The sequence below is a fragment of the Chaetodon auriga genome, chromosome 19 (assembly GCF_051107435.1).
Source record: "Chaetodon auriga isolate fChaAug3 chromosome 19, fChaAug3.hap1, whole genome shotgun sequence".
In the NCBI taxonomy this organism is placed as follows: Eukaryota; Metazoa; Chordata; class Actinopteri; order Chaetodontiformes; family Chaetodontidae; genus Chaetodon; species Chaetodon auriga.
Window position 1 is genome coordinate 21,700,326 of NC_135092.1, and position 15,956 is coordinate 21,716,281.

Consider the following 15,956-nt stretch of genomic DNA (forward strand, 5'->3'; position numbering starts at 1 on the left):
ACACTGGCACATGTTTTGTTTTTCACTGAACGGCGTTGATTAGAAGCTGGAAAGAAAGGCAGTCGCCATGGGCGTCTCACCTGTGGAATTAATTATCGCCGCAAAGATAGACGAAGGCCCTCGTAGCGTTTCCTCACTTCCTGATAAACAAGCTGTGCCACAGCGTCTCTCATCACACCTGTGCGGGACTCTAACCAGGTAAGGACCTCTGCTTCTCCCTCTGTCAGTTTTATTATATCAAACGTGCCAAATCATGAAACGTTTCCGTCTCCAGGACGCTGCAGAATGCCGAGCCAGCTCGAGGGTGCGATGGATGCTCTGATTACAGTTTTCTACAACTACTCTGGAAACGACGGAGACAAATACAAACTGAACAAAGGCGAGCTGAAGCAGCTGCTGAACAGCGAGCTGACTGACTTCCTCACGGTAACGTAGACATTTCAACACGCTCTGCTTCCCCTTTATTCTGGTGTTTAGAGTGTTTTCTGAGCCTTTTTGCTGAATTGAGTGAACGGGCTCTTCCTTGTTGGTGAGATGAGAAGGTGTTTTTCAGAATGGAGCTGACGGGACACAGAATATGGAAACGTGTTTGTGCACCACAGTGTGACCTTTCCATCCTCCTGTATCCCCTCAGCTGACCTGTAACGTGACCAATCACGGTAACACTTTTTTAAAGGATCTTTACCCTCTCGGATGCTGCTTGGCGCCTTAAAAGCTAAACGAGGTGACCAGGCTTCCAGGTGATTTAAGAAAGAGCTTCTGACCTTGTTGGAGGGAATTGTTTTCTCATTGATTGCTATCCGGCTGTCAAGGTGTAACTGCTGGTGGCTCTCACATCGTAGCACGGTGGGACATAAAGGACGCGGAGGAGCAGATAGATAAGGTCGTTTCAGATAAGCCCCAGCCCCTGAGTCCGCGCGATAGCAGTTTGCACGAGCCCGCAATTGCAAAAGATTGCAAAGCGGGGACGAAATGGCCGAAGCCCAGGAGTCGAACCTCTGACGCCTCCTGATGTATTCGCTTCTTTTCACTTCTTGTCGTCCCTCGTGCGGACGGGAAGCCTCAGGTGCCCACACATCATCATCAGTGGCCCATATCGCCTCCAAATATAGACTCTCCCATGATGTCATCACATCCCCCGGGCGAGGGTCACCTCTGAGAATAGACGCAGCCCCAGCACAACAGTCACCCTCATCTTCCTCTGAGAGGAGCAACGCTTGATAGATTACTGTATAGATACAGACTATTGGTTCAGGTCTGGATGCTCTGCAGGCGGAGCCGCAGGAGGAAACTCTGGACGACAGTCATGTGTTTTAATTCCATTATTTTTTCTATTTCACTTTAGCTGAAGTCGTCCCTTTGGAGCTACTTGGTCATTTATTTGATGAATTTTATTTAAGAAAAATTTAGATAAACTTTATTTTTCAAGACATCATGAAGTGTTGCTGTCTCAGAAAAACACGTATCTCCAAATGAGTTTTTTTTTTTTTTTCAATGATAAAGTTCCTTATGGTTTCAGAAAAAAGACAAATCCTCCTACTTTTAAACATGAAATGCTCTCTGGAGATACAAGGTTTTCACAGGACATCAGTGTAGCTAGATAAACACAAACTATCATTTTTTTTTTCCTCAAAAATTAATTGTGGCTCACACACGCACGCACACACACACACACACACACACGCACACACCATAATATGAAAGTCTGTTACAGGAAGTCAGATGTACAGATGAATTAAAAGTATTGAGAACATTTGTTTCCTGTTCAGACGCAGTTTTGAGACTCTGAGCGTGAAAAATCGACGGCACATTAAAAATGCAGCAGAACTGTGCTGATATTTTCCTAATAAAATAAATCCCATCCCAGTTTGCCCTCAGCGTGAGCTTGATTTTAATTTCAACCTTTGCTAAAATGCTGCTTTTAATGACTGCCACCACGCAAATACCAGCGCTGCCTCGGAGGTTAGCGGGTGGAAGAGGAAAGTCATGTCTTGTTTCTCAGTCCTGGAGGACATGAGCGAAGATCAGCTGAGGCTCATGGGTCATTTGGCAGAAACATCACTCTGCTCTCCGCCGGACACGGACGGCAGCTTCTGCCTTGAGTCGCTGTTGAGCTCCCATATCAATCAACCGGCCGCACGTTGCTCATCCTGCCCTGATAGATTTCCTATATCATGACCTAAACGTGATGTGTGCTGCAGCTATTTTTAATTGCTCAAACAGGGAATGTGAGGCGTCGATACTGCTTACAGGGCCGAGCAACAGCGGAGCTCATTAAGAGACTAATCATCGGCCTCTTCTCCTTTTCCTCCGCAGTCTCAGAAGGACCCGATGCTGGTGGAGAAAATCATGAACGACCTGGACTCGAACAAAGACAACGAGGTGGATTTCAATGAGTTTGTGGTGTTGGTGGCCGCCCTGACGGTGGCCTGCAATGACTTCTTCCAAGAGCAGAAGAAGAAGAACAAGTAGGAGGCCGACTGTAAAGCAACGGTTCAGACATCACATGACCCGGGCAGTGAACGCCCCATCAGCTCAGTACCTGGTACCTGCTGTATGTAGGATTGTGAATGCTGTGTTAATGAAGGTAGATCCTCTGTCTTACTGTCACACATCAGAACAAAAAGTTGTCTCACCAGTTTTCAGCCTAAACAACGACTCACGTCCAGCATCTGTAGACTCAGTTTTATATTAGATGAATGTTAATCAGCAGAACTGTTGTCGTCGTCTTAATTGTTATGTTTGGAGCTGGTTTTTAATGACTCCCCTCTCCTACTTTTGTCCATAAACGACAGCAGTTAATTCAGTGGGTTTAACCTTTAAAAAGACGCTGTGCTGTCACCCCCCCCAGCTGAGACCGTCCCTGCTCCATTATCGATGTTCACGGTTTATTATCGTCACAGGCTGATGGTGCATTTACAGGAAACATGTTTGTCCCTCGTCAGTCTTGCTGAGTCGATGTTCCCCGAGGAGGAAGTCCTCCTCCGTCAGGTTGGCCAGCTGCTCTATGTGACGTTCACTGTCCACTGTAACACGGAAAGCTTTTAAATGTACTGCATGTTGCATGTCAGTTTAAACGTTTAGAAACATTTTAAGGTCTGTTTTTGAACAATGTTTGACTTTTAATTTGACGAGTTTATTCGGCAACATGAATCACAGCTGCTGGGCGACGTCATGTAAAAACCAAATAAACAATGAAACTGGAACTTTCTTCTTTTTCATTCACTGAGTTCTGATGTTTTAGCACACGATGTGTTCAGTGTTGTCATGTATGTGTGAGCATGAGTGCATGAGGTGGAAGAAGCATTCAGATCCTTTACTTTAGTACAAATACAATAAAAATACTAACAAGTCCTGCATTCAAAATTCTACCTAAGTACAAAGAAGTATAGTATTATCAGCAAAAGTGCTGAGAAATGGCTGCTGTAACTATGATATGAACATATCTGCATTGATTGTTAATGCTGATCAATGTTAGAGCAGCATTTAGTCCAGTGGTTCCCAACCTGAGGGGTCAGGCCCCGTCGAGGGGTCACCAGTTGAGTCTTTGGGGTCGTGAGATGATTGATGGGAAAGGAAAAGAAGAAAGTCTGGATTCGTTTTGGCATTTTACTCTAAACTTTTTTGGTAAAATATTGGATAATCTGTCCTCTTTAAATGAAACCATCTGAGACGTTTAGAGAGGAAAAGTCTCCGGCAAACACCAGACATTGCATGGAAGAGGCAACAGCAAGACGTCTGTGCAATATCTTGCACAATATTACATATTTTTTGCGTACTGAGCCTATATATTTTTTCCTACTGTGTTACATATATATTGATCTATGGTGCAATAGTACTAAACACTGTACTTAACTGTTCATATTCTACCATTTATTGAATTTAAAATCTTAATCTGTCAACGTATAAAGCAGCATGAAATGGAAATGCTCCTCAAATTCTGACTTAAGTGCTGCTTCAGTGTTACTTTTCAGCTCTCTCCGTGTGTGTGTGTGTGTGTGTGTGTGTGTGTGTGTGTGTGTGTGTGTGTGTCCTCTCACTCAGCCTTCACTTACTGAACATCTCACAAGGCGAGAGAGGCTGTGCTTTTGGGAAGTGACCGTGCACCATGTCTCGATGACGCATGGCGATCCCAACACGCAAAGACCACCTGGGTCCAGCAGCATCAGCCAATCACACAGACGCGTCTTCCCCTCGAGCGGGAATGCTGATATTCTCACCTTGGGGAGGACAAAAGTGTAAACTGCGTTTTCAAAGGGTTTTCCTCTGCTTGTCCCTTTTCCCAAAATACCCGAGCAGACGGCTCGTTGGCGCTGACTCTGAGCCGTGACGTGGAGGAAAATTACAGAAGCAGAATACAGTGGAAAGGCTGCAGATGGTGCTCACACAAACGCTCGTCGTTACAATGCAATTTGTCTGTGATTGGCTGTAATCGAGCAGGATAATCAGCCAGTGGGAAGATGTCATGCTGTAATTATGTTTTTTCTCCACTTCTTAAAAGGTTGCAATCAATCACAAGTGTCATTTTCTAATCTTTAAATGTGGATATTTATATTCTCACTCTTATAAATACCCTCCACTTCAACGCACAGGCTTCCAAGTGTTCACATAAATGCCTCTTCATTACTAAACGTCACGTTCAGGGACCGGCAGAGGAGACTTTTCCTGCAGATCGTAAAGTTTGAGCAGATTCCTGCATCAGAACAATCATGAAGTCCTGTCAGTGAGGGGCGACGTTAGTCCCAATTAATTAAGAAATGCTTATGGCATCAGTGCTGCACATGAAGTGCACCAGCAGCAGAGACCGTGTTGAACCCGGATCAGACTCAAACTAGAAACAGGCTGTATTTCACGTGGTTTATGGTTGAAAGGCTGAAGTACTTCTGACACCTCAGAGAGGAGGATGGGATATCGAGAGAAGTCTGAGAGAGCAAAAGGCAGGAAAAAGACTCACAAAGGTCAAAGAAATGAGTAGGAAACCGTGTCTAAAATGAGGCACAAATACAAAATGTAAAGCTGGAGTCAACAGGATGAAAACTGTCAGAGGGTTTGAAGGAAAATGATCATTTTCAGAACACGTTCACAGTCATGCAGCCCACCTAAAACCACGTTTTAACACGTTCACAGAGCGTACAGAGAGACCACAGTGTTTGACATTGATCGTACCAACCCACAGCAGTGGATCAATGGCTTCTGCTGGGGTACGGCAACACCACATGGACAAACCACACGCACAGCTGCACTGCCTGAGAGAACACATGCAGCTGTTGGCAACATCATGAAGGGAATTTTAAAAAACAGACCAACGATGAGGAAGAAAGGAAGGGCCGTGATTTTCTCATGTGACGTACATGTGTGTGCATGTATGTAGCATGTTTTAAACCAGACGTAGGACAGTTTCTCCTCACTTCAAGTGTCCCTCCTCCAAATGTAGCTGCTACCTGCGACGAATGTCTTTAAAATCCGCCTCCAGCCTTTATCTCCCACATGCTGTCCGTTCTCCTGTTTCGTCACTTTGTGCGTCACTGTTTGTGTCATAACTCCTCATTAGGAGTGACCTGTGTGTGTGTGTGTGTGTGTGTGTGTGTGTGTGTGTGTGTGTGCGTCTGTAGTGTGCTTTGTGTGTCACTAGAACGACAACAGCGTAAAAGAAATGAAAAGATAAAGACAGACGAGATAAATCTGATGAATGAATGGAGGCTGATATAAAACACTCAGAAAAGATGGTTTTAACATGAACTCCTCTTTAGATTTCAACTGCAAACAAGAAAACAGGACAGGTTTAATGAAAGGAGACTACGTTTACTGTTCAGCAGCTCTGAAGTGAAGATGGTGAGTCTTCTTCAGGAGGAAGGACAGTGACATGTTGAAAGGGCTGTGGGTGCAGGCAGAGGCTGTGAACCCCGCTGGGCTGAAAGCCTGACGTCTCACAGGGATCATTACGAAGACGTTCACAGGATTTGGGCAAATTTATTTAGCAAAATGGGAGAGAAGACGAAAACTTTCCATGGTGGAAGAGGTATACAAAACTGTAGCTTACATGTGTACTTAATACTTCAAACCTGCTGGTTTTGACATTCAAACCAGCTTTAACGACGTGTAATCAGAGGAACTTCAAATGTACTACATATTAATACTGAGACATAATACACAATACTATACTTTGTACTATTGGTGGTCTTTTTTAACATGTACTTTGTGTACACATCAGGTATATTACCTTCTTCTTACAACTACTAAAATACATTTAATATTTTAGAAATACTTGTTAAATATACTTTAGAAATGTAAATATCTGTTTTCAGTTAACAGAAGTTGTATTACAAGTATGACTATTAATTACAAAAAAGTATATTTTAATATGTCATGTCATGTATATTTTAAATACTTAATACATTAAGTGCAAAATCAATAAGTAAAGAATAGCAGAAATCCAAATACAACCAAAACATATACAGTATTTTAACATAACTTGATATTTTAATAACATAAATCCTTTCCAGCAGGTGATGAGTCCTCTTTATTCCAAGATGTGAATGATCCACCAACCAATTAGACTTTTATTTATGACCAGTAATTAATTTAGTTTGGGAACTTGACGTTAAGGAAAGCTCTGATGACCTGGTGAATTACATGTCTGAACACCTCCAGTGCTGCTCGGTGACAGATGGAGGATGATCCCATTAACGAGCGCAGCACGTGAGGAGCCACACTTTCCACTGCAGCTTGCTTTGCCATGGAAAACGGTGTGGTCATCCCTCGGGGGATGACGGCAGCACACCGGTGAAAAATGCCGCCCCGATGGCCGACGTACAGCCTGATCTCCCATCCTGAAGAAAAAAAGAAAAATGGTTTGAATCAGTTATAACGTCTGCTGTGATTTATAGGACACTCAGGTGAGACGTTCAGAGTCTGTTTGCTGCTGCACAGGAAGAGAAAACAGCAGATTATATATATATTGTATAATATAATAATATATAATATGACATACATGATAAAGAGGATGATCCAAGAGGAAAACACTCTGATCTGTTGAAAGAATTCAGTCGATATGGACGTCCAAAGAACCAGAAAACATGATTTAAAGACCAGTGTGTAAGATTTAAGGGTAGAATAAGAAGAAATGTACTGTAATATTCATAAGTATGTTTTCATCAGTGTAAAATCACTGAGAAATAAGAATTGTTGTGTTTTGTTATTTTAAAAGGAGCCCTTCATTTCCTCTTCCACTGAGTCCGCCATGTCACACTGCCATGTGTCTACGGTAGCCCAGAACGGACAAACCAACACTGACTCTAGAGGGCGCCTTCCAGTAGCTGTTGAGACATTTAACCAGAAATGTCAACCTCATGAACGGGTAGCGTTAGCACGACTAAAACCTTTAAATGAATCTGTGATGAAAAGCACCAATCAATGAGTAAATAAGGAAAAGGAAAACAGTAAAATGGAAATAATTTCAATACAAAAAGACATTAATAGTCATTGATCTAAAATAAACGTATTATTAAAAAGAATGAAGAATAGTTTGATGAATATGAGGATGGGGTGTTTTTAGAGGCACGGCACTCCAAGTATTGAGTGCTTGTATCTGCTTTAAGCCCCTGCTGGGTAATAGACCAAGTATTGATCATTTTGCCCCTCAGAAAGGCCACATTCAAATGTCAGACTTGATTTTCTCAATCTGTAGAGTTTAATCAAAGCGTCATTTCAGCTGTTCTGTGGTATGAAAGTGAACGCGGCACAGCGTGGGGCCGTGCGTCTGCTGATAATCTGTAGTAGACATGAACTACAGACCACAGAAGATCGTCTATTGACCGCGTTGTTTCTGCTCGTAGTTGTTATTCATTTCATGGCGTGAATGCATCGTCAGGGAAGCTGATGGTACACAGATATTCAAGCATCGTGTTTTAAGAGGTGACAAACACGTTGTTGGTCTTTTCATGGGATTTGAAGACAAGAGGAAAAATACAGCAGAGCCTAAAAAAAGAAGTGACCCTTCAAACTGCTGCACAGCTGCTTTGAATCCACACCTTTTCCTGGAATATTCACATTTAAATTAGTGAAAGACCACTAGAGGTGATTATCACCTCACCACAACACACACACACACACACACACACACACACACACACACACACACTGACTTCTAACGTGGGTCGTGATCACGCACTCATTCATCAGCGGCCGTGGCTGCAGGTGTCTGTCAATGATAATACACCTGCAGGCCTTCAATCACTGATGGCCCCATTGGTTTGTAGCGTTGGAGCCGTTATTTTCAGAGATATCGCCTGCTGTTCTCTCTGTAGTGACAGTGGAGGGGGGTGATATACCAGAGAGTCATCAAAGACGCTGACATCATCCACATCTGAGGGGATAATGAAGTGTCAAACGCTGCCCGGAAGGATCTCATGGCTGGTTGCTAAGTTAGGGGTAAGAGGGCTTTTGAATTATTTCTTACGAACACGAAACAGCTGAAAATCAATGATATTTAATAGTGGATGGATGTTAATTTTTACACTGGGCCTGTTGTAAATAACATGTCGTGTCCCTTTCATGTGTCAGGTGAGTGAGGAGTAGTGTTTACCGTGTGTTAGCATGCTAACACTGCTAATTAGTGCAGCTGAGGCTGGTGGGAACGTCATTTGTTTTGCAGCTATTTGGTGCTAAAGAATTTAAACAGCTGGTGGGGAAGTCAGAGGATCTCCAGACTCAGCAGGATTCATCCTCATTACGAATGTCTCTGAAGAATTTCATGGCAATTCATCCAATAGGTGATGAGACACTTCAGAGCGAGTGTTAGAAAGACAGCCTTTAAAGCGTCGTCCCACTGCTTCAGGACACCACTGAACAAACAGAAAGAGCGCTGTCTGGAAAGGTGGAGCAGTGAACACCTCCCATATGTGTTCCTCTGCTGAAACTAATGAATTGAAAGTAATTTAATGGAGCAGTGCACAGAATAGACAGGAACAGTTGCAGGAATTTCCTTGAACAAAAGGAGCAAGAGGAGCAGCGAACGTCCTGTGCATGAATGGAAATGGGTGTAATGAAGCTTTGACACAGTGCAGATGGTACTTTGTACTTTAAGAGTACATTTAAAGAAGAAATCCTGTTTGTTCTTGCTCTTCAAATCAAATATGTCCCAGCGTTTGAGGACAATGGCTGCGCGATCCTTTGTTTCACGTGGGAGGTCTTCAGTGTGTTTGCCGTGCGCTGCAGTGCACGACCTCGTTTTTCACTGCTGCACAAATTAAAGCATGAAAACATGTTTTTTTCTCCCAACTGCAATAAGAGCAAAAGACAGTTGAGTGCTTTGTCATGCGGAGTAATTTTATTACAAAAAGGCTTTGTACAAATTTAACCGTGTATGGCAATGAACACATGTTTTTATCATATCGAACACTTTAACTGTTGCCTTTATGTCATCTGAGGCAGGAAGTGACTCAGCACGCCGTGTGTCATTCAGCAGAATAAACATTCATTGTAGCACCATTCCCTTTCAAGAACGTTGACCGTGAACCATTAAAACAGAAAGACAATATCGTAACCCTCGTCTGAATAAATGCACATATTGCACATAAAGCAAAAACTAAAACGAGCGCAGTTCCACCAAACACAGAAGGACACTTCATGAAGCTTTATTCAGCAACAACCAGGATGAGTGAAAAAAAGATGGAGAAAAAAAGAGAATAAATAACGAACTAAGTGAAAGGCCAGTGAAGTTTGGAGTTTATATCAGCACTGTGAATGTACATGTCTTATATTTCATACACTTTTATCCAATCAGAGGGAAAACCAGGTGGATCTCTCGCTTTTAGTAAAATCATTTTAAAAATGTTTGACCCTTTTGTCACGTTGTGATCTGTTAGGATCAGTTGTTGAAGCAGAAATCTTCCACGTTGTTGAGTTTGATGGTCTGCAGTTCCTGGCTGTCCAGCAGCCTGTAGCTGAACGACACCCGGCTGACGAACTTCCCGCTGGACACCATCCGCACCACCGTGTTCTCACAGCCGATCTTCATGTGGGCTGCCGGGGGAAGAAGAGGAGACATGAACCAGCCGCGGGGTTTGATGGTGTGGAGGGAGGGAGGGAGGGGAGTACTCACTGGGTCCGGTGAAGGAGATGCAGAGGTCTGTGATGGGCAGCAGCTTCGACGTGTCGATGCCATTTCCTCCCAGCAGCTGCACAAAATCACCTGAATCTGCACAACCGGACATGGACCTCTGTGGACATGAACACATTCACGCTTGAGCAGCGTCCAGTGGAGTGACGTTCACTGAGTGCATCAAAAATGAAGTATGATGATGTTTGATGTTCTCAAAACGCTCTGGGAACACTGGTTTTTGGTTGTGGGAACATTTTTTAATGTTGAATGTTTTTGAAGTTTTTCTGATGTGATTTCTGTCTTCTGATATTTGAACAATTCATATCTAACATTTAAAGCTGCGTTAACTGTTTTATGGCCACTAGGTGGCAGCAGAGTGCGAACATCGTCATAAAAGCCAGTACGTCAAAGCTGTTAGCAATCAGCTGCTCATTGACGCATCCAGCAGAGCGACATTGTCGTTCATTTAGAGCTGTGTTTCTGTCCACCTGATCGATTCAGGCCCAGTATTCATTGTTTTTCTACCACTGCTTTGGTCTCCACCAACTCCTGAAGCAAATGTTTGGCTGTTAAGTTCACAAATGCTGCCCTGTGCTCACCGGCTCGTCTCTCGCTCTGTCTGTCGTTGGACAGGAGGTGTGCAGAGGGCTTTCAGAGCTGGCTGGAAACAGTTTTAATGAGATCAGTGAGACTGAATGAAAACAGCAAAAACTGTCGACCATAAAACCGAAACAAGCTCAAAGACGCTGAAGAGCTGCAGGAAACTACAGAGACGGGTGATAATTCTCTGCAGGTACTACGAGCCGCCGCCTCTCATTCATTGTTAATATAAAATATTGATCTTACACCAACTTGTTGCTGTTCTGTTTATTAAGTAAAATTTAAATACTTTGCAAAAGGAGATTGTGAGTTAAAAGTCATAAAATCAGCTTTAAGGAAAATAACTTGCAGCTAAGGCTGCATCAGAAGGGTCGGGTCACCTAAATCAACTGTTTCAATGCAGAAAATCACCTTTATCAAAAGTGAGTAACAGTCTCTGGAAATACAACTTTCTGACTGCTTTGAGCCCCCTGAACAAATTTCAGTTCATCTCCATTGTGCTGCAAAGTGGCCTCGAGAAAAACGAGGCAAGGAGGAGAATCGACGGCACTGTGGCCACATTGAAGTGGACATGACGCAGAAGTGAGTGTTTCATGCTTTTTCTCACCTTTGGGAAGTTGTTGAAGTGCCCCAGGCTGAACTCAGAGACGTCGATCTCCACTGGATAAATGATGGAGAAGCTGCAGTTCCTGTGCTGCTGCGGGATCACCATTGTGTAACTGCCCTCTGGTGACTGGGAGATGACATTACAGGCTACGAGGAGACGAGAGGAGGGAGGGACGTTACCAGGATTTCCTCAGTGGATTGTCAAGGTGAAGCAAGTGAAGCACACTCAGCAACAGCAAATGTAAAGGTGATTCAACAATGAGCATCAGGTGGAACAAAACTTTCTGACTGAAACAAACGCTGCTGTCGACAGAACTCAAGCTTATCGTGAAAGCAAATGAAGTGCTGATTGTAAACAGTGTTGCACAGGTTTACTGGAGTAATCAGCTAATTTTGGGTTCAGTTTTTTCGTTTTGTCCTTTTGTGTTACTGTAGGACAGCGTTTTCCATGTGATGCTGGTGCTGATGCAGAAACACAGTGAAGGCAAGCTGTTGATGACTACAGCAGGCTCATGTCATCACCACAGACTCGCACACTGATTGCTGGACAAATCGTCTGAAAGCTGCACTCGAGTGCATTTTATAGCTCCTGTATGAATGCGACAGTCTTACTCACGGAAAGGATTGATGTGTTTCCTGACTGTCAGGGTGAAGCTGCTGCCGGCGTTGTGGATGCGGAAGAAGATCATGGCCACGTTCTGAGAGGAGCGCACGCTTCTCCTCAGTGATCCCGAGTCGCAGTAATCCACGTAGCGCTCGTAAAGAGGCAGCGGGTGGTCCTGGGAGCTGGGGAACTTCTCGCCTTTCATCACCCAGCCGTCGAACACCTGCACGGGAGAGGCAGGACTTCAGATTCAGCCAAAGATGATTTCTTTGTCTTTAATGCTTCAATACTTTAAATTAATGAGTGCATTTTGGGTGATTTTGCACCTTGAACTTAGTTATAAAGGTTTAGACCATCATGGTAAAGTAGCATGTGGAGAGCATGGACCACGGAGGGGGAGATTTGGGGGCAGGTCACTGAAAGTAAGCAGGATAAATACAATAGCTTTATGTTAAAGGAGCTTTTTTTCTAATCAGGAAGTGTTTCTAAGCTTCAAGCAGGTTGACTGACTGCAGGTTGGCGGCATGAAAACAAGCCCAGACCTCAGAACCAAAAGAAAAACAAGATCACATTTCATCACCGTGATTGAATCAGAGTCAGAATCCACTTTATTCTCTAAGTATGTGCACACACAGGGAGTTTGACTCAATGTACTTGCACAGGAAAAAAAGGATGATGTAGCAATAAACAAGATATCCATGAAATTTACAATGTGCATTTATTTCTGTTGACGGTGACGGTGAATGATGGATGTATGTTAAAAAGGTGCATTTTAAATGGCCATGTTTGGTGTCAGAGGGTTAACAACACACAGAATTATGGATCCGAGGAGCCGCTTCTCTACAGCAGGAGTTAAGGATGTTAAAATTAAGGCTGAAGGTCTTTAAATGTCATTGTAAGTTCATCTTTTAGCTCCACTTCCAGAACCAGACTCTTCCTCACGCCTGACGGAGGCTTTTCTAACACCTGTGAGGAGAAAAATGGTGATTTGTGAGAGAAGTCGTCAGTTTACCGTGATGAAGTCTCCTCCCCTGCAGTCGATGTCAACGCTGTCATAGTCCACAGTGATCACCTCGCTGGGCTCTGCCATGAAGAAGGCAGCGCAGCTGAGCTGAGGACGCTCCGCTGTGAAGGTGAACTGACCCTCCACTGAAACCATGTCCAGGCAGCCTGAGAGACATCACACACACGCAGCTGTGCAGTTACAACAATGTGCATCCAACAAACAGCCAGGCGAAGCATGGAGAATGTTTTCTTTCATTAATGTTGTCATTTCCGTTATTTTCCCCTTTATTCTTCCTTTTTTTACTTTATGAATTATTTTGCAAGTCTATGATTTAATTTTATTCTAATAATAAATAAAGAAATAAAGCAAACTGAAACTCAAATGACAGAGGGAGAATATTCTAAGACCTGATCCAAATGGGCAGTGAAAGATCAATAAAAGCGCATTTGTCTTTTCTCTCACAGAGGCTGGACAACCTGTCCTGAGGTCTTTTGCACGAGCTCTGTGTGACTTACGTAAAGGTCGGCGGTACATTAATTCCTCAGGTATTTCTCTCTTGAGCTCCGAGTTGAAAAACGAATATAATTCATCTTTGGAGATCTCGTTGTTCTGCAGAAAAGAGGGAAAATGTGCGCACAAAGTTGAACAGGAACTCACATGTGGGATTTTACAGAAGTGAATAACAAAGTTGATGTCCTGACACTTACCTCGATATATCTGGAGTCTCCCTTGAGGACAGACAGACACAAGACCAGAAAGAAGAGCTGCTCCCGGAAAGTGCGCTCCATAACGCGCATCTCTGTCTGCACGGCGCACCTGAGCGGAAAGTCTGAGCTGCTCTGCGCCCGGCGCCGCTTTTTATAGCACCAAGTTCTGTAACGAGCAGCTGACGGGGTCGCCGTCACCCACCGTGGACCCCTTCCTCTCCTCCCCTCCTCCCCCACCCTTATCTCTCCAATTGCGTGGTCGTGACGAGAGCAAGGATGGACGAGCAGGATGAGAGAGGGACAGATGGACAGACAGAGGGACAGACAGAGGGACAGGCGGGCAGCTGATGCCAAAAGACGCTCAAACATTGATCAGGCATCATCTTCCCTCAGATTGTCTCAGGTGGCTGCAGTCCTTCATCAGCTGATCCGTGACGGATGCGTATTTTAATGTCAGCACAGGCTGTTTGGCGTCAGATCTGCCACTTTTCTGATCAGGTTAAAGAGTGAATCCAGTGAGGAAGCACAGTGTCAGTGCTCATGTTCGAGCATCTCTAACCCTACGCACGAATCTGAGAGTGTAAATGTCAAATTAAGGCTAAAAAACATCCTTCTGTAGCTTAATGTGACAAAATAAGACATGACCCTCATTGTGTGTAATTTAAACACTTGTCAAAACTATAAATATGATAAAAGATGGAAAATGAGAAGTGTAGTTGAGAAAAACCTGGAAATTTTTTAAAATGCAGCAGTTTCATCTAAATGAAGCGAAACTTCCACCAGGGGCCTTTCATCATGGGGCCACAGTGATGACAACAACAAGCCTGATAGGAAGTACAGTCTGTCTGCTGTTCCATCACGTTCTATTAATAGAATAAACATGGCAAACAGGGGTCAAAGGTCAAGGTGGAATTTATGGTGGTATACTCCGAGTGAATGACTGCATTCCCTCCGGGCCAATAAATGAAGGAGCAGCTACGAATGAGAAACAGGTTCAGAGACAGGATCCGAAATAAGGTCTTGTTTTAAAGTAACAAAAAGTACTTTATTGGTACTTGATTCATCCAACAAAACCTCACTGCAGTATTTTCTCTTTTTATGTACATTATATACGTCACCATGTCTTTCACCTATTTAAGTACCTTTAACAGGGAAACAATAGAAGGAACATCAGGACGAGCAGCAGAGGACTCTTGTCCCGGGATGGACAGACATGAGAAGAGCAGAATGCTAAATTTACACGAGGACATGTGTGTTAGCGCTGAGAGACGCACTCAGAGCGTTTTGTTTGTGTTTGTTCATCATAAGACTCCTCTAAGCGTCATTCTCTACCTGTCCACCAGATGTCCCCAGACTTCCCACCTGTCCCTGTCACCCCTTACCGACCCATGTCCACTCATTCCCTGTCTGACTGTCAAAGTTTCTCCTCCTTTGCTGTCCAGCCTCCACCTGCCTGGTGGAGGAGGCGTTCCTTTGTACGTTTTACTGGCCGATAGCAAAACTGGATGATGGGAAGTTTAGATTCACACAACAGCGACGTCCAACTCACGTAACAACCTGCTGTGATGTTTACAGCATTCGCTTCACACCCGGGGTGCATTCACAGCTGCCTTCACGCTCGCCTTGTGTGACGCCGTCCTGACAAACCTCGGAGCCTTCGGCGCCGTGGTCTGCCTCATTTCAGGGAGGGTGAGAAAACTGCAGTGAAACCAGGCCGAACCCCTCTGAGAGACGGTCCCATTTACACCCAGGAGACGCCATCATGAAACGTGAATCACAGACCAAATTATTCCATAACGCTTCACAGACTATGTGCCAAACCGTCAACGTAATTAGTCTCTGATTGTGAGCTGGACAGCACGAAGGGTGACTCTTCTCATCATGCAAAGTGGATGCTGTGATTGTGATTCTGCAGCATCTGTAAAGCTTAATTTGCTTGTTTATGGGCATGAAAACACAATCAACAGTTAAATGAGCGAACAGTGAAATACTTGTTGAGAAGTTTTAAGTTCCGTTCAGACTTTATGGACAGTCAAGGACACAGAGTCCTCGTCTCCCACCTGTCTGCGCTCCGTCCCTGAGGGCTGCAGGTGCCTCAGGCTGCTGAGAAGGTCAGTCCATTCAGAGGCAGAGACGCTGGGCCTCGGTGTAATCCACACCTCTGCTGCCGAGCGCCACAAAACAATGTGTTTGTGCCTCCAAGATAAGCAGCGAGTACATAAGTACACTTGAAAATCCATTAAAATATTCTCATACAGCCAGGAGGCAAATGGAAATCCAGGTTCAAGCTTTAAGTTGGAAAGACGAAATCTCTTTTAAAAACCTGGAACT

General features: G+C 44.0%; 2 protein-coding genes across 2 annotated transcripts; one reads left to right on the plus strand and one right to left on the minus strand.

Moving 5' to 3' along the window:
* Window positions 1-285: 285 nt before the first annotated feature.
* On the plus strand, window positions 286-2,472 carry s100z (S100 calcium binding protein Z). The gene is made up of 2 exons (XM_076758283.1): window positions 286-426; window positions 2,317-2,472. The coding sequence occupies exons 1-2, from the start codon at window positions 286-288 to the stop codon at window positions 2,470-2,472; spliced, it is 297 nt and encodes a 98-aa protein (XP_076614398.1).
* A 6,836-nt stretch (window positions 2,473-9,308) lies between these two features.
* Window positions 9,309-13,743, minus strand: crhbp (corticotropin releasing hormone binding protein). The gene is made up of 7 exons (XM_076758215.1): window positions 13,626-13,743; window positions 13,434-13,527; window positions 12,925-13,082; window positions 11,925-12,135; window positions 11,310-11,455; window positions 10,103-10,220; window positions 9,309-10,023 (listed from the first exon to the last, which is right to left on the minus strand). The coding sequence occupies exons 1-7, from the start codon at window positions 13,713-13,715 to the stop codon at window positions 9,869-9,871; spliced, it is 972 nt and encodes a 323-aa protein (XP_076614330.1). The 5' UTR covers window positions 13,716-13,743; the 3' UTR covers window positions 9,309-9,868.
* Window positions 13,744-15,956: the final 2,213 nt, after the last annotated feature.

Coding starts and splice junctions, on each gene's coding strand:
- s100z (XM_076758283.1), top strand. CDS start 286: ATGCCGAGCCAGCTCGAGGGTGCGATGGATGCTCTGATTACAGTTTTC. Junction 427..2,316: donor AGCTGACTGACTTCCTCACG/GTAACGTAGACA, acceptor TTTCCTCCGCAG/TCTCAGAAGGACCCGATGCT.
- crhbp (XM_076758215.1), bottom strand. CDS start 13,715: ATGCGCGTTATGGAGCGCACTTTCCGGGAGCAGCTCTTCTTTCTGGTC. Junction 13,083..13,433: donor AATGTACCGCCGACCTTTAC/GTAAGTCACACA, acceptor GATGTCTCTCAG/GCTGCCTGGACATGGTTTCA. Junction 10,221..11,309: donor ACTTCAACAACTTCCCAAAG/GTGAGAAAAAGC, acceptor TCATGTCCACAG/AGGTCCATGTCCGGTTGTGC.